The sequence below is a fragment of the Ixodes scapularis genome, unplaced genomic scaffold (genome assembly GCF_016920785.2).
Source record: "Ixodes scapularis isolate PalLabHiFi unplaced genomic scaffold, ASM1692078v2 PGA_scaffold12__126_contigs__length_90152505, whole genome shotgun sequence".
Lineage (NCBI taxonomy): Eukaryota > Metazoa > Arthropoda > Arachnida > Ixodida > Ixodidae > Ixodes > Ixodes scapularis.
The window spans coordinates 61,888,274-61,913,400 of NW_024609838.1; the positions used below are offsets into that span (position 1 = coordinate 61,888,274).

At 46.3% G+C, this 25,127-nt stretch overlaps 1 protein-coding gene across 1 annotated transcript; it reads right to left on the reverse strand.

Moving 5' to 3' along the window:
• Window positions 1–12,632: 12,632 nt before the first annotated feature.
• Window positions 12,633–14,637, reverse strand: LOC115320097. Its single transcript, XM_029980200.2, has 2 exons — window positions 14,232–14,637; window positions 12,633–13,934 (listed from the first exon to the last, which is right to left on the reverse strand). The coding sequence occupies exons 1-2, from the start codon at window positions 14,295–14,297 to the stop codon at window positions 13,152–13,154; spliced, it is 849 nt and encodes a 282-aa protein (XP_029836060.2). The 5' UTR covers window positions 14,298–14,637; the 3' UTR covers window positions 12,633–13,151.
• Window positions 14,638–25,127: the final 10,490 nt, after the last annotated feature.

The window sequence follows — 25,127 nt, forward strand, 5'->3', positions numbered from 1 at the left end:
GGGACGCCAGATCCGGGTGCAGCCTGCGAACCTTGCCTGATGTAGACCAGGGCTGACGAGGGGCTCAAAAAGGGCGCCAGCAAGAAGCATACAAAGTGACCAGCCTCTCAAGAGGCCAAGAAAGAAGCCCCACTCCCTAGAGAGGAATCTGCAGAACAATGTGCCTAGTGCGAGACTAAACTAAAGGCCTCAACAGCTGGTGGCATTCTTGGGACCCATGTCAGGTAAGTTTCACTCAGTTGCAGACCCAGGCCTGGAAACACCGCTGCTACCTTCTCGCACGAGACACCACATGCTTTGACGAATTGGGCACTGAATGGCTCTGGTGTTACCCAACCGCCTCAATTTGTCAAGACTGGAGGAAAAATGTTAGTGTACTGCTGCGATTGACTCTTGCGGTATTAGATGCAACCAGGTGCCGCTGTGGCCGCTGCCAGATAATGCCGACAATCCATGAGTGTGTCTGCTGCCTGGAGGTTCAGGAGGTCACCTCCAGGGCTCGTAGCCGCTGCATCACGGATCACGCCAACTTTTTCGGTGGCATCCTAAACCCAGTCGTGCTCCAGACCGCCTACCGGATGAGGGCGATGGAGCTAAAAGACATGGAGCTGGTGTGAAACTTGTTTTATTGACATAAATAAAATCGGCAGCTTCACTCAATGAGAGCAATCAGCTGATTCTTGCCTATCCTTTGGAAACTAAGACTGCTTGGACTATTATATTGATTAGGCCAGTGAGAACTTTGCTCAAAGAAAGAGTGTGGCAAGTTTAATTGAGATAAGTGGTTTAAATATTTAGTTATCAACTAAAATGAAATTGCATGCTTCACTCAATAGGAATTTCGCTTTTTTGGGGGGGTCAGCTGTGCTGACCCCCTGGCTGTGCGGGGTGCTCATTTTGGGCACACAGGTACTGGGCCACCACTAAAACTTGACAAGAAACTTGTTATACCAAACAAAGGTGGCAAAGGTGGCACATATGTGTTATGTTACATGCCTCAAGAAAGTGATTACTTATAAGCATTTACAAATGTATAATTTTGAGACAGGTAGCAGATGTAACGGTACGTTTTAGATTTTGTTCTTTGTTGCTGTTGCACAAAGAATGTAAGGAACGAGTAACCGTCAAGCTGTGCTGCAATAAAGATGGCCTGGATGAAGATGGCCCATGACAATTATCTGAGGGAGAAAAGGCAGCAAGAACGCACAAATATCAGCAGCGATTTTTTCAACAACTACAAATATCAGCATGGATCAAACATGTATGTCACAAAATAAAGTTTCCGCGAACAACTTCTCCAACTAAATATAAATAATAATGATGTGAGACAGATCTCGAGTTATGAAAGAATCTGAAATCAAGACCTACATCGAGAAATTAAATCCAAAATAGAGGTTAGTTTCGGTTTCGCTTCAGATTTAAAACGCCCATCCTTGTGTAAATAATACGCTAAACACCGTTCTTGTGTTCAGGATAAAAAGGTAATCCGCGCTCATAACACCCTAGCTTCTTCGTATTACCAGAAATAATTTGTCGCTCAATGAAGCCAGCGCACTACACAGGCTCAACAGCGGCACGCATCTCCGACCCTCACTATACCCTCCGGGCAGTCAAGTTAGGTGTGACACGTTGCGCCATCTAGCTCAAAATATTTGCAACACTGACACGGCCCTTTCGCCAGCCTGCTTGCTCCTGGGGCTGTTCACGCATCAAGTTGAAGGTGTTGATTCGTGCGTCTTTGGTCTTTTATTCTTAACATTGCTATCGGATGTCGCAGAAGAGCAAACGCCGAAGCTATAGGCACTGTTGCGTACCGCACTGTCGCAACCCTGGAATCCTAGCAGACGTGAAACTCCGCAGGTTTCCGTCGAAACCGTGGAAAATGCAACGCCGTCGGATATGAATAAATATCATAAACCGTGTAAAATAAGCATTCCGTTCACATTGCTTGACTTGAGATGCAATTCTAAATGCGCTATATGACTCGATATTTGGAATTAATGCGCTCGAAGCCCGGCGTTGTCTTTGGACTTGATGCGATGACTCTAAAATCAGGTCAGTCCTTTGACACTCTCATTGCTCTCTGCTCTGCGGACACATCTTGATTGAACAGCGTTGTGTGGACGTTTGATCGTAGTTACCGAAAACAGAAGTGAGCGCTTTGTCCGCTTCGCCGATTGCAGAACGAACTGTCGTTTGAGCTTTTAGCATGATCGCATAGCTGCCCAAGATGGTTCCTCTATTTCGACCCGTGTCTAAGCGGTCCTAACTTCGTCTCCTCTGCGAGAAAAGTCTACCCAAGAACTAATAAAAAAATGTACTTACCCCACGAAAAAAGGTTATCCATCGGCGTTTATTTTTGATTTATGTAAAACTGAACAGCACATTCAATCGAAGAGAAAGAGAATCCGCTTGCGCCGAGCAACTGCGTACGCCACCGTCCAAACTACATTCAGCTTGCACGAAAAACACATTTCTCGAACACCACAATCGTCTTCAACACGGCGACGAGGGGACTGGAAACAAACTGATCACCAAATTGAGGTCAGCTATTCATGCGGGAAGAGTTCACTAAGAAAAAAAGGGTGCGTAAGAATGAGAGGGAGGGAGGGGGTGCGTTTTTAGTTCCGCTTTTGCAGTGCGCTTTTGTAGAGGAGGGAAGCTAGACGGGGGAAGTCTTCCCTTCTGTTATCTTCAAGCGCGCGCAAACAACGTAAAAAAAAAACAAAAAAACTGTCTTTGTTTATTTGCTTTCACTTATATTTGACCGCAATATTAGCTCCCGTTTTGGGTTGTCTTCACCTATCGAGGAAGGCACCTACTAAAACTCCCCAATGCTAGAACGACACAACCACACACGGGTGCACATGTATATATTTAACGTTTGATAGATTCTTATAATAGTTGGTAGTGTAACGTGCGACAACACAACGCTCAGAGTTCGTAATAACATAATCTCGCAAGGGTATGCCGGCGGCGCTGCCGATTTTAGCCGTCCCAGTCTTGCCTCATTTGGCCACGGTGGTGCTGATGACCAAACGACGGTGGCGCTCTTTGGGACCCTGCCCAGAGCCTATAACCGCCATTTTAGAAAATGAGTGGCGCCACCTGTAGTTAGTTGGAGTCGCGAATAGCAGGTACAGCACATAGATTAATACGCTCAATACAGAACTTAAAAGACAGAACACTTGAATATACAGCCTCGGCTGTCAAGAAAGAATACATAAACAATAAAAATAAATAACAAGATTAAAAATCGAGACCATTTTTTTTAGGTAAATTGTCCCACGTCGTCATTAATAAAAAAAAAAGACTCGGGTAACAAGTTCCACTGAGCGATTGTATGTGGAAAAAATGAAAACTTTTTATAATCTGTTCTACAGAAACTTTCCCTTATCTTTCTGAAATGATCCACACGGTTGGAAATATATTTAGATAATTCTACGTATTTGCTTTTATCAATACCTGTCAAATCGTCAAAAATTGCGAGCAGGAACCTCCATCAAAAATCTTTGCGTCTTAACAATGAAGTTTCCCAACCAAGTACATTTTTAATCTCTGTAACACTATTGTTTCTACTAAAATTTTGTGTTATAAATATCGCCACACGGTTTAGAAGTTTCTCTAACTTATCTGCTAGGGCAGTATTCCTAGCTGTGTCAAGAGGAAGCATTCGAACCCAATACTGTTGCATGACCCCTTCCATGACGTCTACGATTGTACATGAGAGTTTTACTATTTTGATTCTGAGCCTCTAGCATAGATTTGTTCACTTGAGACAGAGCTTCATTTGTACACACAGTCCCCCGGATGGTGCTGCAATCTTGTGGCTGCGACATCAAGTGTGTTTTTAAACGAAGAAGATGGATGCCTCCTTGTTTTACGGTGGATTAAGTAAGGGGTCTTGCATTTTTAACACCAACGTTGCAAAAATTATTTCAAAAGACAAAAGTTTGGCAATTATTTGTGTAAATAAGTGAGTAGAAATGCCAAAAGCATTAATAATAGACCCTTTCTGAAATTCAGTCTGGCCACTTCAATAGCTATCACCGTCATCTTGACGGTGCTCAAAAATGCGGCTGGCCACATTGTACGAGGGAGACGCCGCCAACAGCCTGCACGGCATTGCCGGTACGAGCTCGGCTGCTGCTGGCAGTCTAACAGTCTCGTGGACCAGACGTTTGTCGCCCATTTCAGACTTGTTAACAAATGAAAAAATGACGAGTGTTCTGCCGCACGCAAGGCGAGTGACAGAAACCGACGGCGCAGTTACAAGTTTTTAACGGAAAGCTACCTGGAGCCAAGCTCGCTGGAAACAGCAACGTTGCCTCGGGGGTAAGTTCAACATTTGCGTATTTTTCGACAGTATGTAAACTGAGATTTATTTTTATTGAATGCAGAATGGACACACTGGTCGTTGTGCGGGAAAAGTGCTTCAGAAGCCAGAAGGAAACCGGCAAACCATACTCCGTGACGGGCTCGGTTGCGGCGGACGGCACCGTTGAGGCCAACAGTTGCGAGTGCGCGGCCCAAGAGAGCTTGTGTAACCACGCCTTCACACTGCTGAGGCTGGTTGTGCGCCTGAAGGGGCAGGGCTATGAGGGGCCTCCTCCCGAGGTAAGCTGCACGGAGCTTCCTCAGCAGTGGCGACGTCCTCGTGGCCTCCAGATCGCAGCCACCAGCGTCGACGACGTTGGCTGGAGGAGCGTGCAGGGAGGCAGGCGCTCGGCACCGATTGGCTCGAGGCTGTACAACGCACAGAAGCGTCCGAGGGACGCCGACGAAATACGGCAGGTGGCGCGGGACCTGGGCAACAGCCTCTGCGCGCTCGGGGCCGCATCTTTCGCCAAGCACCTGAGGTGTGTACAGGTGTTGGGCACTGACTCTACCTTTGGCAGAGTCCCCATGGGCAGCCCGCTCTCGCACCAGCACCCGGTGTCACCTCATGAGTTTGTGACCTATGTGAGCCCCAACATTGACCTGCACGCGAGGAACGCCACGGCATCCAAGTCCCCCACAGTGCCACAACACTTCCACTCTTCAAGCATCTTCGACCCATCCACAAGAGGCCTGGCTGATGCCCAGATGAGAATTCTTCAGGTATGATCATCATGTCAAACATGTTCTTTATATATATATAGCTAATACAGGGTCGACTTTTTGTGTGGGAGAAGATTTATTTCCCTTGGCTATCTAGGATTCCAAAATACCCTTCATTGGTCTGGCACGTAACCACCTCCCCCCTTTTACTACCTAGGAGCTTTCCTTGACACCGGAGCTGGCATCTCGGCTCGAAAAGAACAGTCGCCAGCAGTCGAAAAGTGCAGTCTGGAAGGCTGACCACAGAAACCGGCTTACCGCATCCGCATTTGGGAATGTAAAGACGCGGCAAGCCTGGACAACCGACGGGCTACGCAACTTGACGTCAGACAAGTACCTTTCTAAGGTCCGGGCAATCAAGTGAGTGGCAAACATGGGGGTGTGATGTTTCTTTCACTCACAGAGCTACTTTTATGCAGCAAACACCTGCTTTAGTCAGTAATTTGTGCTGCGAAAGGTAAACTGAGAGCCACTGCTGTGAGAGATAAAGTGAGAGACAACTTAATGCAGGATGAGTTCAAGTGCTCGTTTCCATGAGTGGTCTTGTTTCCGCTGCCCATTGACCCGCGCAGCTCGAGAGTAGGCTGCACCATGCAGCTCATGGCACCACTGGCGCGCTCACGGTCAAGGCACAAGGCAGTTTTGTTTTATTTGGCTCCAGAATAATTTGAACATACTTCGATCCAACAGATTAGGTCGCGAGACACACCCCATTATAAGAAATGCGAAACGTGGAGCTCATACAGCCATTGACACGTCTAGCAATGTGTACTGAGCACAGTCTATGGATATAGTCGGGAAATGCATCATGAGCATTGTGAGAAGTGTAGCCCAAAACCCCGACATGTCTTGCACTGCATACCAAACACATTGTGCATTCTGTGTCACCAAACTCTCTGTAGGATCAAGGTATGTTTAAACTGTCTTATGCTGTCCTGACTTAACTCTGATGTCATGAAAACACTCTGTATAACATATTCGCTTTTCTTTTTAATCAAGCATCGCCTAGCTAGTGCCTATAAATTTTGAGAGGACACTATAAACACAGGTGACCTGGTGCTGTAAAGCCACACTTATGGGCGTTCTGAAACCATCTTGAGTGTCAGTCTCGCTGTGTTACTAAAAACTTAAAATTATTCTGATGGTAGCTGCCTTATGCTGGCCGCAGGAAGCTCTTGTGATTCCGCAACATAGAATATGGAATACAGTGTTTCTTGTGCATCTTTTCTCATCAGTGCCACAGGCATGAGAACGCAAAGTTGTCTTGGCTGTCCTGGTTCCTTTGTCTTTCCGTTATTGTCTCTCAGTGAGGCAGAGATCTTTATGTACAATTAATGTTATGCTTTCTTTCAGAAACAGCTGGTACAACAGCCTATAAACATGCTCCAACATATTCCTAAACCTTTTTTGTTTGTTGACTGCCATCAGTCGAATATTCTTATTATTAGCATGTTTCCTCAACGTCTTCAGTATGGAAAACCTCCCATATTTTGCTATAGCAATAAGAGAAAAAGCTTTTGAGAAACTACATGAAACAAATGGCAAAGCTTACTCAGCTTTTAAGATTCGAACAGGTATCGCTTGTACATTTCCACAGAAAGTTGCGGGGGTTACTGCAATATTGTCTTCGAACAGCAGCGTCTCTTATACTCCGTTTACCCTTAAGCCGAGACTAGAAGCTCCGTTTTCAGTGCGAGCTTGTTGCCCTTGCTAATACAGCGTGACGAAAAGTTTCCAGGCCAGACACATCTAAAGACTGTGTCATTGACTACATAGATTGGCCTGGTGACTCCAAGCATTTGGTCGCTTTCATTTGTTCAACAAAGCAAGCCTCACTTGGGCAGTGATTGGTTATAAATCATTGCGACCCAACAACGCAAAAATGTGCTTCGACAGTGCTTGCACTTCACCATGCCCATAGACTCTTAGGTTCTTTTGCTTGCACAACCATACAAAGAACGAGCACCTTTTTGCCCACAATGTGTGAAGAAGTGAAAGTGATAGCTGTTCCAAGTTTTAGCTGTTTTCAAACATCTGTGGCCAAGTTTTGTAGAGCAGCCAAAACATGGCCGCACGCCAGATTGCTCCAAGGTCGCATATCTCTCTCCTGTAACCATACCGTGTGCTAGATTCCTCCCACAACATGAGGAGAGACGAGACAGCTTTTTGCTATCTCCATTACGACATATGACTGCGTCGAAATCCCTGCGAAGTGTCCCCCGTAAGGGTATCGATTCAACAGTTCTCAGCATGCCTCTCAGGTGTTCATTGCCCATAGCAGTTAGGCGACCACATGCTGTCTAAATACTTGCACCACAATCTCCTCTGTACATATGACCATATCACCCAGTCTATCGCTGTGACCCATGGCAGTTAATTCGTGATCCAAATCCACATATGCAGATTTTCACATTCCACGATGCTGCTAATTTTGATGATAGCGTTCCAGTTGTCATAAATATCTAGGAAAAATTATGATTGCTTGTATGTGCTGCGTCACATCTGGCATGTTCTACAGTGGCTCGTATCTAACCTTGCTTACTCGATCAATGCTTCCTATTCAAAAGTAATCCTTTTATTTGCTGCAAAATATTTTCATATGTAGGGGTGTATATTAATATCTCGTCACTTTTACTATGCAGGCATGGCATCACCCATGAGCCAGATGCAGTGAAAGAATATGGGAAGGTGCTGCGTTGCCTCGGCCACGACATTCAGGTTTCGTGCTCCGGCCTCTTCGTGGACCCTGCATCGCCATGGCTAGGAGCCTCGCCAGACAGGGTCAAGTTTGATCCGACTGAAGCCGTCCCTCATGGGGTAGTGGAGGTGAAATGCCCCTACACCATGCGGCTTGCCCCCTCCCCAGATGTAAGAGGTTTCTACATGGTAAAGGACTCTTGTGGGGTTTACAGGCTGAACCATGAACATAACTACTATTTCCAACTTCTGGGACGAATGGCTCTGTCTGGCTTAAGCTGGGGAGACTTTGCAGTGTACACCAAGCATTTTTTGATTGTGGAAAGGATCCCATAGGATCCCATTTTGTCGGTCTGATTGGGTTATATGCAAGAAGGTCTTAGATAAGTTTTATTTTGAAACTTTGCTGTGTTACTTAGTGCAGGAGTAAAACCAGTACAAGCGTGTCTACTTGAGCTTGAACATGATTCCTGTCATCCTTAGAGTGCCTTCATGTGCGCTTTGCATAGAGTGATGCCAACTGCCTGTTTCCCTTTCCCACACCCTCTTCCACCGCCATTTTGTTCCTCTCATTGTTTCTCTGTGCGCCGGAAAGTGGCCTTTGTGTCCATCGGTAATCCCATCCGAGGGGGAAAATGCTAATCCTCCCTCCGTGGGTTCCACAACGCTGCTCCGAACTTCTGAGATAAGGTGCTTGTTTCCGGGAGGGTTATAAGCCCCATGGATTATCGCCGAGGAACAAGATGGCTGCTGGTTTGTCGGCGAGTGGTATTACAAAGGGTGGCATCACCCTAGCAAAGCGCACATGAAGGCTCCCTAGTCATCCTATCTGCTGTAGATGAGCCATTTAGACAGTGCGGTACAACCACTAGCCTGGGGTGTTTAACATGCACCACGCAGTAGTGATATACGACTGCATGCCGGTATGATGCTCATTTAGATGGAAATGGGCAGGGGTGGCGATTTAACCCAACGCATACCAGCTCGGAGCACGTGGAGCGAAAGCTCGTGCTGCAGCTAGTTTTGCTTCCAACAGCTAGTTTTCTTGAGAGGACGTTAAATATTCATATTTTTTTTAGAACTCTTGAGCACTTTACCTCATTTCAGAAGTCCTGCTAACTGTACCAATGCATAGCCTTAAAAAAATTTTGCACAAGATTTTGACCAAACCAAGCTTGAGCAGAACCGTTTATGATCCCATGCTTTTAATAGCAGGGCAAACTACTTGTTACATGGAGTACACGGGGGAGGGGGGGGACCGGTGGTCGAGTGGTCTAGTGCACACTAGGGATCCTGGGTTCAATCCCTACCCCTGTTTGTTTCGACCTGGATTAGCATCGTATCGGTATGCGGTTGTGTATCACTACTGCATGGTGCACGTCAAAGACCCCAGAGGTTAGCGGTTGTACCGTGCTGGTTAAATTGTTCATTTACAGCAGAGACAAGTCGCCCGTTGAGGCAGACGAAGTTCAGGCTGTATAAACATATGAACACACCTTTTCTTTTTCTTCTGTACACTGCCACAGCTTGAGGGTCCCCAGAAAAATATTTAAAAAATGAACTCCTATTCATATAGACTATGGCACACACTGTCACGTGGTAGCAGTAACAAAAAAATATCTAGGCAGAATGACTGTTTATAATGCCAGAATGCCAGCAGTGAGAATCAAGCTCAACATCTACTGCTCTCTTCTTCAGTACCCGCATTTACAAGATACTTTCAAGCGGCCTAAGACTATTTTTTCATCCTCTGTACATTGTGTTAGGATAAGTCCTGTACACACCGTTTTCACTTTTTAAAGCTTGGTTTTTATACCAAGCATTTTTGTGTAGATGAGAGTTACTGGATGACACTTTGAGATGTATAGTATGACACTTGTGAGTGCTGTCCTCTTATGCATTACCAGTCATTACTTTTTGGTATTTCACAAGAGCCTTATATTTGCTAGTTAGCTTGTTTTTGCTGTTTTGTCTTTGCTGAAAAAGGTACTTTTCCCTCCCGACTTTATGTTGCCCTCTCTGCCCTATGTTGTAACATTGCACTTACGCACGACAGGAAGTTCCCATGACATGCATGGAACTTGATATCTTTCGTTTATTTATCAAATGTCTGAAGAGTAGGAATTGCGCATTTACTGTGGCATGGGTGCAAGCTTGGTGTTTTACGGTATTTGTCAGAGCCCAGAATGCCGCTGCCGAATTGGTTTTGTTCCAAAAATGGAATCCGTGTAGGCACACTATGCATGACATTTGATGTGTTTGAACACCTGCACCAATAGATTATTTCCTGAATCCTTCAAGTGTCCTTGCGCATGCTTAATGAATCATGAGAATATAGTTGCATCTATGGGCTGCTGTCCTGTCCGATCAGACATTTCCTCAAACTTTGACCTTTAGCATGAATGGGACTTTTTTTTTCTTCTTGTTCTTGTGTTTTATTTTTTGTGTCTGTTTTGTTCTGCACGTGTTATTTTCTCTTGCAACCGGAGAGGAGAGCAACCTGAGGATGGACTATGGCAATTACGCTTTGCTAAAACAGCTAGGCCATAGTTTTCCGGTCTTCCCAAAGCCCACATGACAAGTGTACTCAATGACACCCCACTCTCTAGAACAGGGGTGGCCAAACCGCGGCTCTTTGCTGGTCCAAGTGCGGCTCGCGGATTCCTCGTAAAGGGACACCCCCCCCTTTTCCTTTTCTCCCTTTCTGCGTTTCCCCAGGAAAACAAAAAGAAAGGATTTCAGAATAAAGCCCACTGCAGCTTGCAGTTTGACAGCCTTGTACTCCCATACGTACAGTCGTACAGCCTTGTGCCCCCATACGTACCGTCAGACTCTAGACAAAAGTTAAATTTGCCCCCCCCCCCCCCCCCCCCCCCCTCCTTGCGCGGCTCTTACAAGTTCCGTGGTTTTGTTTGCGGCTCTTAGGCCAGGTCAGCCTGGCCACCCCTGCTCTAGAAGCTGTTCACTACGGCCCGCACGCACAATGTTTGCAGGTGCATTTGCTATGTTGACACCGGCAGGACGAAAAAACCATCCCCCCCCCCCCCCCCCCCCCTCCTTGCGCGGCTCTTACAAGTTCCGTGGTTTTGTTTGCGGCTCTTAGGCCAGGTCAGCCTGGCCACCCCTGCTCTAGAAGCTGTTCACTACGGCCCGCACGCACAATGTTTGCAGGTGCATTTGCTATGTTGACACCGGCAGGACGAAAAAACCATTACCAGCTTTTTATGGTCAAGTGTGATTGCCATCATACCTACGTTTTTATGATCCTTCGAGTGTGCAAAAATGCGCCTTGGGGAATTAGCACTGTTGTATTTCTGGGCCCAGTTTTTAAACTGCAATGACTGGCTCCTCATGTGCTTCGTGGAAAAGTAGGCACGTTGGGCTTTTTCAAGTACCTATGTTTTGGAAACATTTCATCTTTTGTTATACTCCGCGACAACTTTTCTTGGCAATGCAGTGGAAGGTACGCCCCGCGTCCCCTCTCCCATTTTGAGTGTACGCAGGCTCTCCTCCTCCATTTCCGGGGAGGAGGAGAGCCTGCGTACACTCAAAATGGGAGAGGGGACGCGGGGCGTACCTTCCACTGCATTGCCAAGAAAAGTTGTCGAGGAGTATAGTGACTTGTTTAAGTAAAGGAGCATGCTACGTGAAGTCTACATCTTGTTCCTAAGTTGTTCATAGGTGTGCTTCTTTTGGGTATAAACCATGTGGGAGCGATTTTCCAGGCGAGCAACAAGGCAACGCATCACTGTGCTGTTGTCACTCGATGCATCGCTCACTGGGGCAAGTGCATGCAAACTTCCAAGCGATGCACAAAGTTTTCGTACAGATCTAAAACTGAGCAACGTAACGAGCGGCAGCGAGCCATCTCGCCCAGCGATGGCCCAATCCATCACTTGCCAAGTCGTCCAGATGCTGCTCAGCCTGTATCATTAGTAAACACAGTTGTGGAAACATTTGCAGCAGATTCAGTAGGAAAATATGTTTTATTAAGTTGCAAACAGACTTTTAACCTCTCAGTTCACTTACAGAGCAGAACACACACACACCTTAACCAATTCAGCAGAAGCTTAAGCTTCGAAGACCCCTGGTTTAACTCATGTATGACAAAACCAGAATGTTGGTGTAGGCAGAATGGCAACACTAGTAAAATAACAAGACTGACTTTGCCTAACAAGGGAAATAGTTCAATTACACATTTTGCCTCTTGCTTGGTGAAACACACGCTAACTGAAACTGTTTCTCATGTCAAGCAAAGTCAATCTTGTTACTTTTGTAACTATGCTAATCATCACAGCCTTTTATCAGGGGACTGAAAGTTACTGAGGATCACACAAATCGTCCACATCTCGCTGGCCAGAGGAGCGATTGATATGGCGATGGGTCTGTCAAAAATATGGAAATTCTTGATTCGCTGGATGCGCCGCTCCATATGGATACGAAGAGAAGCAATCTCTTCCGTCTCTTGCACCTCTTCCTCTGTGAAATGCCCCCTGCGCAGGAAAGGCGGTATGTTCAGCTTCACACTGATCTTGCTGAGTAGGTCTTGTATTTTGAAGCCTTTGTCTGCCATGACTGAATCGCCGTCGTCAAAAGGAAGCTTCAAGAAGCCTCTCTTCTCAACAGCCTCCTTGTCCGAAATAGATCCTGTGAAGAGCTGAGACACAAAAGTCACTGTTCCGTCCGGGGAAATACCAACGAGTCCGAAATAACAACGAGTTAAATGTGCTGGTCGACTTGTAGGTCGAAAAAGTTGTCGACTGCAGCACAAGAGAGCTTGACGCTTCACATCTGACTTCCGTGGAGTCGAAAATAACGCGGGCGGATGGGTAACGCTCCTTAAATGCTGGTGGCATGGCGTCGTCCACTTCTGCTCTGGGCAACCACAGGTCCAGCTGGCCGAGGTGCACAAAAATGTAGTTGATCCAGGTTATGCACACCTTTGAGACAGTGGCCACGGACACCTTGAAAGCGTATGCAAGGTCTCTCTCAAAAAGACCAAGGCGCAGGTGCACACGCACTAAAAAGAGTTGTTCATTTGATGACAAAAGTGGGTTTCTGCCAGCATTTGTGGTCTTTTCGCTGTATGTTGTGGACCAGACTTTGATGTTTTTCCCATCTTCCTCTGGAGCCAAGAACTCCCAAAGGCTCATAAAGTGTCCATAACGTAACATTCCAGTGTAAAATTGCACGTCCGCACGGTAGTCTTTAAAGCATTCAATCGAAAATTTTCGACTTGCTCCTTCCTCTAGGGTCCTGCACCGCGCTTCTGCGAGCTCCAGCTCTCGTTTGGTTCAGAAGAGAGCCTGTTTTGTGTCTTGAAGCTCCTTTTCTTGTCCATCAAAGCGGTTGCACTAGGAAAGAGCATATTGAAGCTCTGAACGGGCCTTAGACAGGGCATCTTCACTGCCTCTCAGTTGCTTGTTACACCTCTCGAGCTCGAGTTCCAAATCCTGTATAAGCTTTGCCTGTGACTCTGTGAGCTCTTGCAAGTCTTGGAGTGGACTCATCTGTGTTGAATCGGGCAGGTCACTACTGCCAGTCTGGCATGAAGCTTCATTACCAGCGCAGTTGAGGACTGCACCTGTGGCAGCATTAACGCAGTCGTCGATGTTACAATCATTCACTACGCTGTCTTCAGTTGCGACTGCGTGGCACATGAAGTCAGCGTTGAAGTCTTCCATAGCATTGACAGTGACGATTTCGCCGCTTGCATTCTTCTGGCTCGACGCCCCAGGTGCCGCGTGTCCACCGGTCAGATCGACGAATGCGTAGCTTGCCACTTCACTAGCGAATTCGCTGATCGCGTCTTGACTGCTTGGATCGGCGATTGCGTCATTCGTCACTCCGGCACAAGTGGAGGAAAACTTCAGCGTTGACGGCGGCGCCTGTCGTACCCGTGGTTTCTTTCTAAGCGGCCTTTTCACGATGTTGAAAGCGAAGATGCTCGGCACTGCTTCCTGTGTGAGGTAGTGACGTTTACTAGCGATGTTCGCAATGTAGTCACCCTCTCGAAAGTGTCCTGAGCAAACCTTAGTGTACTTCATAATGGAGAAGTGCTTTCCTTCGTCACGTTTTGTCGCAACAACCCATTTTTTTCGGAGAGCGGGGTCGGATGGGACGGCGAACAACGATACCTGTAAAGAAGAAAGTATACAAACTCGCGAGAGGTCACACGAAATGCCCGAATGTTAACGTTATCTCGATACCCCAAGCCCAGCAACATCGCTTCTGTTTACAAAAAGAAAAGGGTGCAGGTGCATGCTCCCTTCCGTCACGCCAGCGCTTGAGAAGCAGCACGAGACGGCTTATATCATTCCATGCTACTAATCTGGCGGGATCTCATCCGTTTCGATTGTCGCAGCAGTCGCGTGCGTGCACCGCTCAACCGTGAGCGCAGCGGCCCAGCGGGTCGCGGGTTTAAGTGGGCTCACCTTGTTTCCAGAGGCATCCTTGAGTCCTTTTTGCTTACACAGCGGCACACAGCAATGAAAAGGCATCGCAGAAGCAGCGTGTGGCGAAGTATCAGCCGCGCAACACCTTCTGTGGCCGCAGTGGTGGCAGTGGTGTCGGTGGTGTAGTGCACGTTGAGCAAGCGCCGATGCGACAATACACGCTTACGGCGGACGCACGCTGCGCCACGCCCACCTGCGAAGCTTTTCAATCGTTCCGGTAGATGGCGCTGAATTTGTAAATGGGTCTAATTGTACAGAAATGAGCGGATTATTAAAATGCAATGATGTTCTTCCGAGCATACACAGTGTGTTCCAAGGACACTGTTTGGTGATACAATCATCTTCTTTCTTTTGGTTTGTGCTTGTGAATTCACCTCGAGATCGAACCGTGTCGCCACCGTGCAGCCGAAATTGGAAACATGCAAAAGCGGGGATACCGCCGTGTGTCGTCTGCTATGGGCGCACGTTCAGAAGCATGGATCTCAACGATGCAAGCCCATTTCCAGCTAAGCTGAGCCCTCCTCATTAAACGCTAGCTGTTTTGTTGCTGTTTCTTCCTACTAAAGGTTATGTCGGAAGCTCCCATATTCGTAGTGTTGTGGTATGTCTGCTGGTCCCACATACTTTTTATATCTCCCACAAACCATAAAGTTTATAAAACATTGAATGTTGATTGAGCTATGGTTTGATTAAAAAATTAATACAACTGGTTGTTGCACTTTAAGACTAATCAATTGATAAATCCATTAGTTGAATTTTTACCGGTCATATTGCATGAAAGACATTAAAACCAACATTTTTTTACTATTTTCTAAAGCAGGCATTTTTTACTTGTTCCTAACTTTTTCCAGCACAAGATTCCGATTAAACAGAGAAAATATATATTGCACGTAAAGTATCAATTGAATAATCTGAAGGTTAATTGAGGAGCTGCCCAGTCCCTATATCTCTTAGGTAAGGGCGGAGGGTGATTGGAAAGCCTCGTGAGAGTCACTAGCCTTCATCAGTAAAAGAGTGTCGCAGCTGCCAATGCCGTCTGTGTCGTGGTGTGGGTTGTTTGTTAGAGTTGCAGTCTACTATGTTTCAATAGAAGATTATTTAGCCAGAAGTTTAATATAACCGACACTATCGGGAAAGCATATAATAACATGCACACTACTGCGTTGCTCAATTAGACCCGCTTGTTTCACTCGTGGCAGATATATTAGAATCATTTGTTTTTCTTGTTTCAGTTGTCTTGCCAACGAACAGCTTTTGGATCGTAACTAGAAGAGGCACTGTCTCCACATCGCAACGTAGTAAAATTGTTCCAACTCCGAAAAACTTACCCAAACCAAGGCACAGTAAAAAGAAACATTGGCAGCAGCGTAACTCAATAGCACGGTTATTTTCCGATACTGCACTAACTACTCTTCATGCTAAATATGTATATTACGTACTGCAAAAGCTAAAAGTTACAAAAATAGATAGCGACTTCAGAGCCCACAGTACTCGTATTATGTTATCCAGGTTGGAATTAGCCGGTACATCTAATTTAAAAGAAACAAAAATTTCACATCCAAGCTCTCTGATGATAAAGTCAACGAAGTCACCGGAGGGGACACTACTAACGTGGTATGTACTTGAAACTAAACATTTGAGAGAAATCTCTCTGGTTGGGGAATACAATAATTAAAATATGGCAACCAACCAATTCCTAAACATGTAGGAGCCCTACGTTTCGAACCGACTTGGTTCTTCGTCAGGGGCGACTGTGGTCGTTTGAGGAGCGGCGTTTCTCGATCTTCTTTTTCTTCTCTCAGGGATGTGGCGCATTTCTCGATCTTCTTCTTTCATGAATATGGTGAAGCCCGTTCACATACACTGTTGGTAAAGCACCAAGGCACCTATTTATGTTGCCTGGCGTCGTTTGAATACGCCAGGACTCGATGAAAAGCCTATGTCGGTTGTTAGCCTCTGCGTCGATAATGCTGGTGTTGTCGAAGTCAATCCGGTGGTCTTTGACTTCGCAGTGCTCAGCGACTGCGCTGCGCTCGTGGTCGAGCTTGCGAACGTCGTTTTTGTGCTGGCATGTTCTTTCATTAAAATTCTTTGTCTCGCCAATGTAAGTGGCTGAACAATCTGCACAAGGGATTTTATAAACCACGCCCTGCGTTTTTTCCTTCGAAGGGCGATCTTTTGGGCGGGGCATGAGCAATCCAAGCGTGGACATCGGCTTGTGGGCCACGCGGATTCTTTCTTTGGCTAGCACGCGTGCAAGCGCCTCGCTTGTTCCTTTGATGTAGGGTACGCAGATGCGCGAGGTTGGGCGTGGCTGCGTACAGGCTTGTGGTTGCTGGTGTCTTTGACCTCGAGCTTGACGACGGGCAACGCGTTGGATGAAGGTGCTCGTGTATCCGTTCTTTTTCAGATCAGCACGGACGGTGTTTTCTTCCTTTCCTCTGTCATCCTCAGAGGAGCATATAGCCTTCATCCTAGACAGCATTGTCCTAACCACCGATGCTTTCTGGCAGGCTGGGTGATAGGAATCAAACTGGAGATAAAGTCCGGTATGCGTGGGCTTCCTGTAGACCGAAAACTTCAACTTTTCTTTTTCTCTTCTCACAAGCACGTCCAGAAAAGGCAATGAATTGTCTTTTTCAAGTTCCACTGTGAATTGGATAGCCGGTTCGATGGAGTTGAGGTGTGAGAAGAATCTGTCCACTTCAGATCTTTGAAGGATGCAGAAGCAGTCGTCCACATACCGCACAAATATTTTGGGCGTAGTGGCGAATGACTGCAGGGCCTCTTCCTCAATGGCTTCCATGCACAGGCTAGCCGTGGTAACGGAGACAGATGCGCCCATGGCGGTTCCGCTGGCCCGTTTAAAATACTCTCCCTTGACGCTAAAGTAGGTGTTGCTAAGGCAGAACTCAAGGAGGCGGCACAGTTCCTCCACACTAAGGGCGGTCTTGTTGTGCAGGTCTTTGTCTTTTTCGAGAGCCTTCCTGGCAGCTGTAACTGCCAGGGGAACCGGCACACTTGTGAAAAGTGAGATGACGTCAAAAGAGACTAGGCTTTCCTCAGCGCTCACCTTCAATTTCGAGATGCGCTCCACGAAGTCGCTGGAGTTGCTGATATAAGTCGTCGTTTTTCCGACGAGAGGAGAGAGGGTGTGGTGAAGTCCACTGGATTGACTTCAACAACACCAGCATTATCGACGCAGAGACTAACAACCGACATAGGCTTTTCATCGAGTCCTGGCATATTCAAACGCCGCCAGGCAACATAAATAGGTGCCTTGGTGCTTTACCAACAGTGTATGTGGACGGGCTTCGCCATATTCATGAAAGAAGAAGATCGAGAAATGCGCCACATCCCTGAGAGAAGAAAAAGAAGATAGAGAAACGCCGCTCCTCAAACGGCCACAGTAGCCCCTGACGAAGAACCGAGTCGGTTCGAAACGTAGGGCTCCTACATGTTTAGGAATTGGTTGGTTGCCATATTTTAATTATTGTGGTATGTACTAAATGTGCTTTTTTGTTCTGTTTAGTTCTCTTCTTTTGTCTTATCTAAAATACAATTTTAGGTAGCCGGTACAGATGAAGAGCTCGGCCCTTCCAGGAGCCCGACTGGGAATGAGGATGATGTCGGAACTGACGAGGAGCCGCCTACCGTTGAACCACCCACCAAAAAAAAAAGAAGCCAGTTGTGACCTGTTCCACTAGACCGTTCTACCTGGTGGACACACGGTGTACCTACCAGCCGCTTGGCAGTTCAACTCCGGACGAGCCACTGCAATACTTCATGCGGTACTTCACGGATATAGGCTTTGAAGACCTTACAAGGTTTAAAAAATCAATGTCCTTCAAAAGACTGGAGTTAAACTCTCTTGCTCAGTTGATGAACTCAAGATGTTCTTCAACATTCTTATGTACATGGAAGTTTTGAAATTTCCAAGGGTGCGGATGCATTGGCAGGTTGGCACCCGCATCCCAGCTATCACAGACTCAATGTCTGTGAACAGATTTTTTAAGATTCGTAGTGCTCTCCACATCACACACCAGAATGCAACAAGAGATCCGTCGGGCACAGACAAGTTCTGGAAGGTGAGGCCTATTCTGAAGGCAGTTAGAACACGGTGCCAGGAGCTGGAAGTACTTGAGCACACTAATACTGATGAGCAGATGCTGCCTTTCACAGGGAGGGCTGCTGCCAAACAAGTAATTAAAAGCACGCCAAACCCTGTTGGCATTAAGATCTTCATTCGATGCAGCAGTGATGGCTTGGCGCATGACTTTGAAATCTACCAGGAAAAGGGCACCGGCATCGACCCTTAGCAGTCTCATCTTGGACTCGGCAGGTCTGTTGTGATGAGACTAGTGGATAACTTTCCACATTACAAGAACCTCAATGTTTTTTTGAAAATTATTTCACTTCAGTTCCACTTCTGAGGAAGATAAAGAAGATAGTCATCCTAGCCACAGGAACTATCAGATCAAGCAGGATGAGTAGCTATAAGCTGAAGGAGGAAAAAGAGATGAGGAAAGATGAAGGGGGGGCAGTAGGCACCAAGGTGACTGAAGAAGGGGATGTGGTGCTGATCCAATGGAAGGACAACAACCTGGTGAATGTTGTGTCTACGCAAGTTGGTGTGGACCCAGACACGTAAGAAGGTGAGGTGGATCCACAAAGAGCACATTGAGATTAAGTGCCCCCGAACAATTTTGGAGTACATTAAGTACATGGGTGGTCTGGAGAAGCTGGTCTTCATCATGTCCCTTTATCCTATTCATGCCAAGACGAAGAAATGGCCTGCGAGAGTAATCTCACATTTTGCCTCTTGCTGCTGCAAACTCCTGGCTGCAGTATCTGAAGGATGCGACCACGAAAGGCCTTCCACGAGCATCAAGGACATGCTGGAATTCCAGACGGATGTCGCCCTCAGCATGGTACTCTCCAACAAGCCAATTGAAAAGAAGAGAGGATGGCCAAGCTCCAAAAATGCGCAGAAGGCATCCAAGCCAGCCCCCAATGCCGAGCCTCTCCCGACGAACTCTGTGCAATTTGATGGCAAAGAACACTGGCCACAACATGTCTAGAACGAGGCGGTGGTGCGGCCATTGGAAGGGATGATTGGTGACGAGCCAGAGTACGACTACGCAGGTACAGTGTCAAGGCACATTATTCCGCACTTTCAGCTCTCCACTTGCAGGTTGTGTGCACCTCCCAGGACAGTGGACCGACAACCAGACCGATGGTGGTGCCTTACGTCCACGCCCTTTCCCATCAGGCTAAGCGAGTGCCTTACAAGTATAACGTGCCAGCAGTGTTTTCAGCACCCCAGAAGTTGCCACGATTGTGCTCTGCCGTGAACCGAGGGAGTACCAGTGATTTCCTTTGTGGTCTTAACCCCCGCACTCCTTTTGTCCAATGCGCACTAGGGGTTGTGTACCCGATCCCCTTCACATGTGGTAGGGTATACACTGAACAAACAGGGAGGTGCATGAACGTGAGGGCAAGAGAGCATTCCCTTGCTCCCCGTCCCTCCCCCGCTGGCCACTTAGCAGCACATTGCAGTAGGTGTGGCTGCGGGCCTTTGTTCAATAACTTGACGATCCTGGTGCGTAACAAAAATAAGACCAACAGAGAGATTGAAGAGGTCTTTTTTATTTTATCAAAAAGGGAAGGGAAATGTGTTAGCGCACCGTCGGTGCACTTGGGGGATGACAAAGTCCATTTTGTCAAGAACAGTGGCAAGCACGTGTGAAAGAGATATGACGTAGTAGAAGTCTTGTCTATCGGGTTGTATTTTTGTGTCTTAATTGATTCTTTCCTCCCTGCGTCCAGTGTTTATTTTCTGGTTCGCTTAAAAGACAAACTTTCAGTTGATAGTCAGCGCTGTGTCCGTGCACTTATTTTACTTGTCCCTTTATAATTATTTTGTGCTGGTCCACTTTTGCAGTGGAAACACAAATTCCATTCTGTTGTTTCGTGGTAATGTTGCACAAATAAACTCGGTACATATTTTGTGCCATGAAAGCATTGTTTTGCTAGCATATCTAAAAGAAAGCCCTGGCAAAGGTATAGCTCTCCGGTGGGAGTGGAAAAGGTGTTCAGCATCTAGTGCAATTGTAAACCCCAGCTTTGACCCTGCTATTTCGCGGGAACGACCAAGCACACGCTTGGTCGTTCCCTCACCCCCTGTGCACATCACCCCACCATGTCTGTGAGTGCCTTCGCTCATCACCTTTCAGACAACAAGGGTTCCATTTTCTACAGGTCGCGTTCAACCGGCAAGGGCATGTGTTTCAGCAAACTGGTATGACGCTCTTCCGTTACAGGAGTGCGTTACCAGAAACAGTTAGGGCTAAGTCGTCTCAGAAGCTCCGATGCACAGTGTAGTGAGGACACTTGGTGACAGATGGCGCCATATGAGCTGCACTGCGGTACTACCGGAGACTGAGTTTCCTCCGGTGGTTGATAAACAATTAAAGTCACTTTTTTTGGCCAACTGTCACCCGGGGTGGATGTGTCTTTTCTGCCTGGCGACCATGTGGTCGCACTCGGACCCCTACGGTCCCAACACAGAGCACTGGCTTTCGCATTCCCAATTGGCGGGTTCATATTCTGGCCCAGGTGCCCGCCATCTGACGGCAGCACATGGCAGAGATTTCGGTAGCACATCAAAAGATCTCCAGGGCCCCCGTTTCCTCGTCAGCTTGTTAACTTTAAGTGAACACAAAAGAAATGTAAAGAACAATGCACAAAACTCGGAAATCGCGCAACATATTCATGAACGTAACAACTGCAAGGCGCTCTGGTCGGAGACGGAAATAACACACAAAGAGAGGAACGATGTAAAGAGAGTAGTAAGGGAGACAGTGCGGATAAAGTCTCTAGGCAACTGCATAAGTTAGGCTTCACTACAGTTTGGAAGCAATCAGAAAATCTTTCTAAAAATGTAATAATCTTACTTTCTTTTTTTTATTATGAGTTTTGAGTTGTTTGAAATGCGACCATGCTTGTGATTTTACAAAAAACTGTAAAACATTTTGTTTCGTTTGGTTTTTCTAAGTGTGTAGGCCCAACTACCGTGCCAATTTTTTTTTTTGTATGTGGAAAGGGCATGTTATGATTCAGAAGTATGGACTGTGCTTAGAATAAGAAAGGAAGATATGCTTTTGTTCAAGTTTGAAGTTGGATGGACGTTGCCTTATCGCGCCGACCTGTAAAGGCTGTCAACGTTCTTGCATTATGTGATGGAGACTGTGGCGCTTGAAGTGTATAGACTTTGTCCTTTCGTGTTGGTGGAGATGACCTTGACATTGAGACTATACAAGGAGGTGGACTAAATGAACGAGTTAGCTGGGTTTGAGACGTCGTCCTGTCCCTTTTCTGTCCCTTCTACATTTTGATGTTTCTTCTCTACCTCAACACGGTTAATATTCACCAGCTTGCCTGCACCCTTACGATTATTTGTAGGCTCTATAAGTGTGTCAGGTTTTTGTTTAAGCATTTAGGGATGCATATTTCAAGACATTAATGACTAGTTATTGTGTTGATAAATAACGATCTGTAGACACCTTTTTTTATAGGTTTATTGCATTAGCTGTGTCGCAGATGCTCCTGCGAGGGCTGCAATGCAGAATGTCTTGCAATTAAACAGGTACTACGGCTGCTCATGGTGTTATCACCACGGAGTTTGCATTAATGAAAAAGTAATACAATTCCAATGTGATATTTTTAAGGTACTAATAGTCTCATTAACTCTAATTCTAGCAGGATGCATCAAGTACCTGGTCAGTGCAGGGATGATGAAAGACCGGACAGAGCTGGGAATGGTGGCAGACATGACGGCTGCGGCAGCAACACAGCACATGGTTCGTGGTGTGAAAGGACCCTTGCCACTTCTCAACGTGCCAGGGTTCAACATCGTGTGGAGTTTTAACCCTGATTATATGCATTGCGCATTGCTTGGCGTTGCTCCTCAGCTTGTTAAGCTGTGGTTCTGGGGCATCGGCGAGGAATACTACATCAGAGACCTGACACGTCAGTTGATCGTGAGCGAACGGCTATGTGCCTTGAAATCTCCGCAATGCTTTCACCAACCGCAACGAGCCCTCAAGCTAAGAAAATACTGGAAGGCAGCTGAGTGGCAGTGTTTGGTTTTTGATTACTGAGTGCCGTGCTTGAAGGACATGCTGCCAGAGCTGTACTACCAGCACTTTGAACTCTTTGTTTTGGCACAGTATCTGTTGTGCAAGACACATGTGACAGTGGAGGATATGGATGCCAGCACGTCGAAGTTGACAGACTTTGCCGTCATGACAGAGTGTTTGTACGGCAAAGCCCAGATGAGTTTGAACGTGCACACACTTCTGCACCTCCCCAAGGCAGTTATCATTCATGGCCCCCTGTGGGCATTGTCATACTTTGCATATGAATCTAACATGGGCCATCTCCTGAAGTTGGCATCATTCGAGCTAAGGAGTAAGGCCTCGGACAAGGTTAAAGGGTACCTCTTTATGAAGAAACAAGAAACGCAAAGCGATCTGCAGCTTCTCGGAAAGCCAAGGCAGGTAGGTGCCAGAGCACGTTTGTGAGCTTGTAAGGCAGTTGGTCGCGCAGAGAGTTGAACATGTTGAGTATGACATTGTGCACATTGCTGGCCATGCTGCGCACAGTACTCGGTACTGGCTTCCATTGAAACGTGACTCAACAGCACTCAAGGTGGGAAGCAATAATGTAAGAGCAGAGCAGAAACTGTCTGCAATTGATGCTGATGGTAGCCACAACATGTGCATCTTGTCATATGTGTACGATGTAATCAACTTTGGAGAGCTGAGTCACCTCAAACTCGCCCAGAAGCAATGCACGAAGACCTCGCGCAAGCTTTGTTGGTCTGCCCATCCATGTATGCACTTAGACGTGGGAGGTAACATTATTTTCCCCGACTTGGAAAGCAGCTGTCATTTTGCATGCATTTTTGTAATATTGGTGGGTAAATTACAACCAAACTTTATTGACTGTAAAAGTACCGTAAAGAAATAAAACGTGAAGCACCAAAAACAGAGATGGCACCCATAGGGAGGCCACTGCTTTTAGATCAGCTATTATTATATGTCATTGACTGTGTTTGTTTTCCCCAGGTCGCTTGCAAGTTTTCCCGAGTTTCGTAAGGATTTTTGGGGGTTCATGTGAAATTATATTGCTTGTCATTATTTTCTCGTTAAATGTGCTAATCTTGGCATCGCAATTACCTTTTGTGACACAACAAGGTGTTCAGTGTGTGTGTACCCCCTCCTTCCTTTACCCCCCCTCCTGCACAGTACGTATGGCACTGTATATGCTGGCCCGCTTGTCGCTTTTCTAATTTTTTCATACTGTGAAAAAGGCATTGGTTGAAACAATACCCAGCCTAAAAACCTCATACCAGATGTTTTCAACTTTGTGCCACCAGTTTTCTTTTCTTCCCCTACCCTGTGAAGACCGAAAGATGCATGGATATAGTGATGGCTTGCCGAGGCTACAGAGCGTTCATTTACCCCTCAAGGCCAACTGACGTAAAACACTTAACCCTTCTCAAAAGCAGCTGCGTCGCCCAAGGGATTACTTGGAAAGACTTGGAATTCTATCTGCTCTGTGCAGTTGCTTTGGAACCACCAGAAAAAGAGACTCGAGGGCATAGTATTGCGTCTGGCAGCCTTTAGAATTTTATAAGACTTGGTCAGTCCTAATTCGGAGTCTGAATTAAATTTATCAGATCATATTATATGGCAAACTAACGTATGAAAAATCAACCCATAAAAAATTAATCTAAGACTTAAGAAATAATTTTGTTTCTTTCAGTTTGTATGTTGTTAAAGAAGGAAAGAGTGACGAGGAAGTCAAGCAATGTGCTTTCTTTCGCTTTAGCTATCTCACAATATTTTTCCCACTCTCCCTCTTCCTTTTTCGTAGAGAGGGAAAGGACATGTTGAATCGTGTCATATTACTCCACACCTCTAGCAGGAACAGCAACATCGCCATTCTCCATCGTCGTTCCTGCTCCCCCTTCTCTGCTCTCCTCATGCCATTCACTCGTCGTCATGTTACTACCGTGTGCCTGAACAGTCTGGAAAAAAGCCGTCAAAGATGCCAACAACGCGATGCACACATTCTTCACGCAAAGCTTGGTAAGAAGTACCAACTTGGATGTTTCAGACCCATTTTTAACTAGATGTGTTGCCCACGGTGCAAATATAGAGCCCGTCAACATCAATCCACTTGTTAGTGAGCGCGTTGGTAATTATGTAGGTTTAGAAAGAGTTATATACGTAAAGACAGGGGACGGGACAACACATCTTTTAACTTTCAACAAACAAATGATTTATTGCCGGACGCTTCGCCTTCGGAGCTCCCGGGGCCTTGTCTTGACCCCTCCTCCTTTCTCCTCCTTTTAACTTTCCCTCTCCTAGAGTGGAGCTCCGAAGGCGAAGCGTCCAGCAATAAATCATTTGTTTGTTGAAAGTTGAAATATGTGTTGTCCCGTCCCCTGTATTTACGTATATAACTCTTTCTAAACCTACAACATCAATCCCTTCATAGAGTTCAATAATAGGGTAACCAAAGCCTTCAATGATTGTAGAGATATTAAGATAACCAAAGCCTTCAATGATCGTAGAGATAATAAGATAACCAAAGCCTTTAATAATTGTAGAAATAATAAGATAACCAAAGCCTTCAATGATCATAGAAATAATAAGGTAACCAAAGCCTTTAATGATCGGGGAAGAAGGCGGGGGGGATGTTTTCAGTTTTTTTGCCCGATCCCCCAAAGGTCATCCTGGTGATATCCCACACTGCCTGGTGATTGTAACAAAAATGCAGAGGGGAAGCCAATAGGCTTAGATG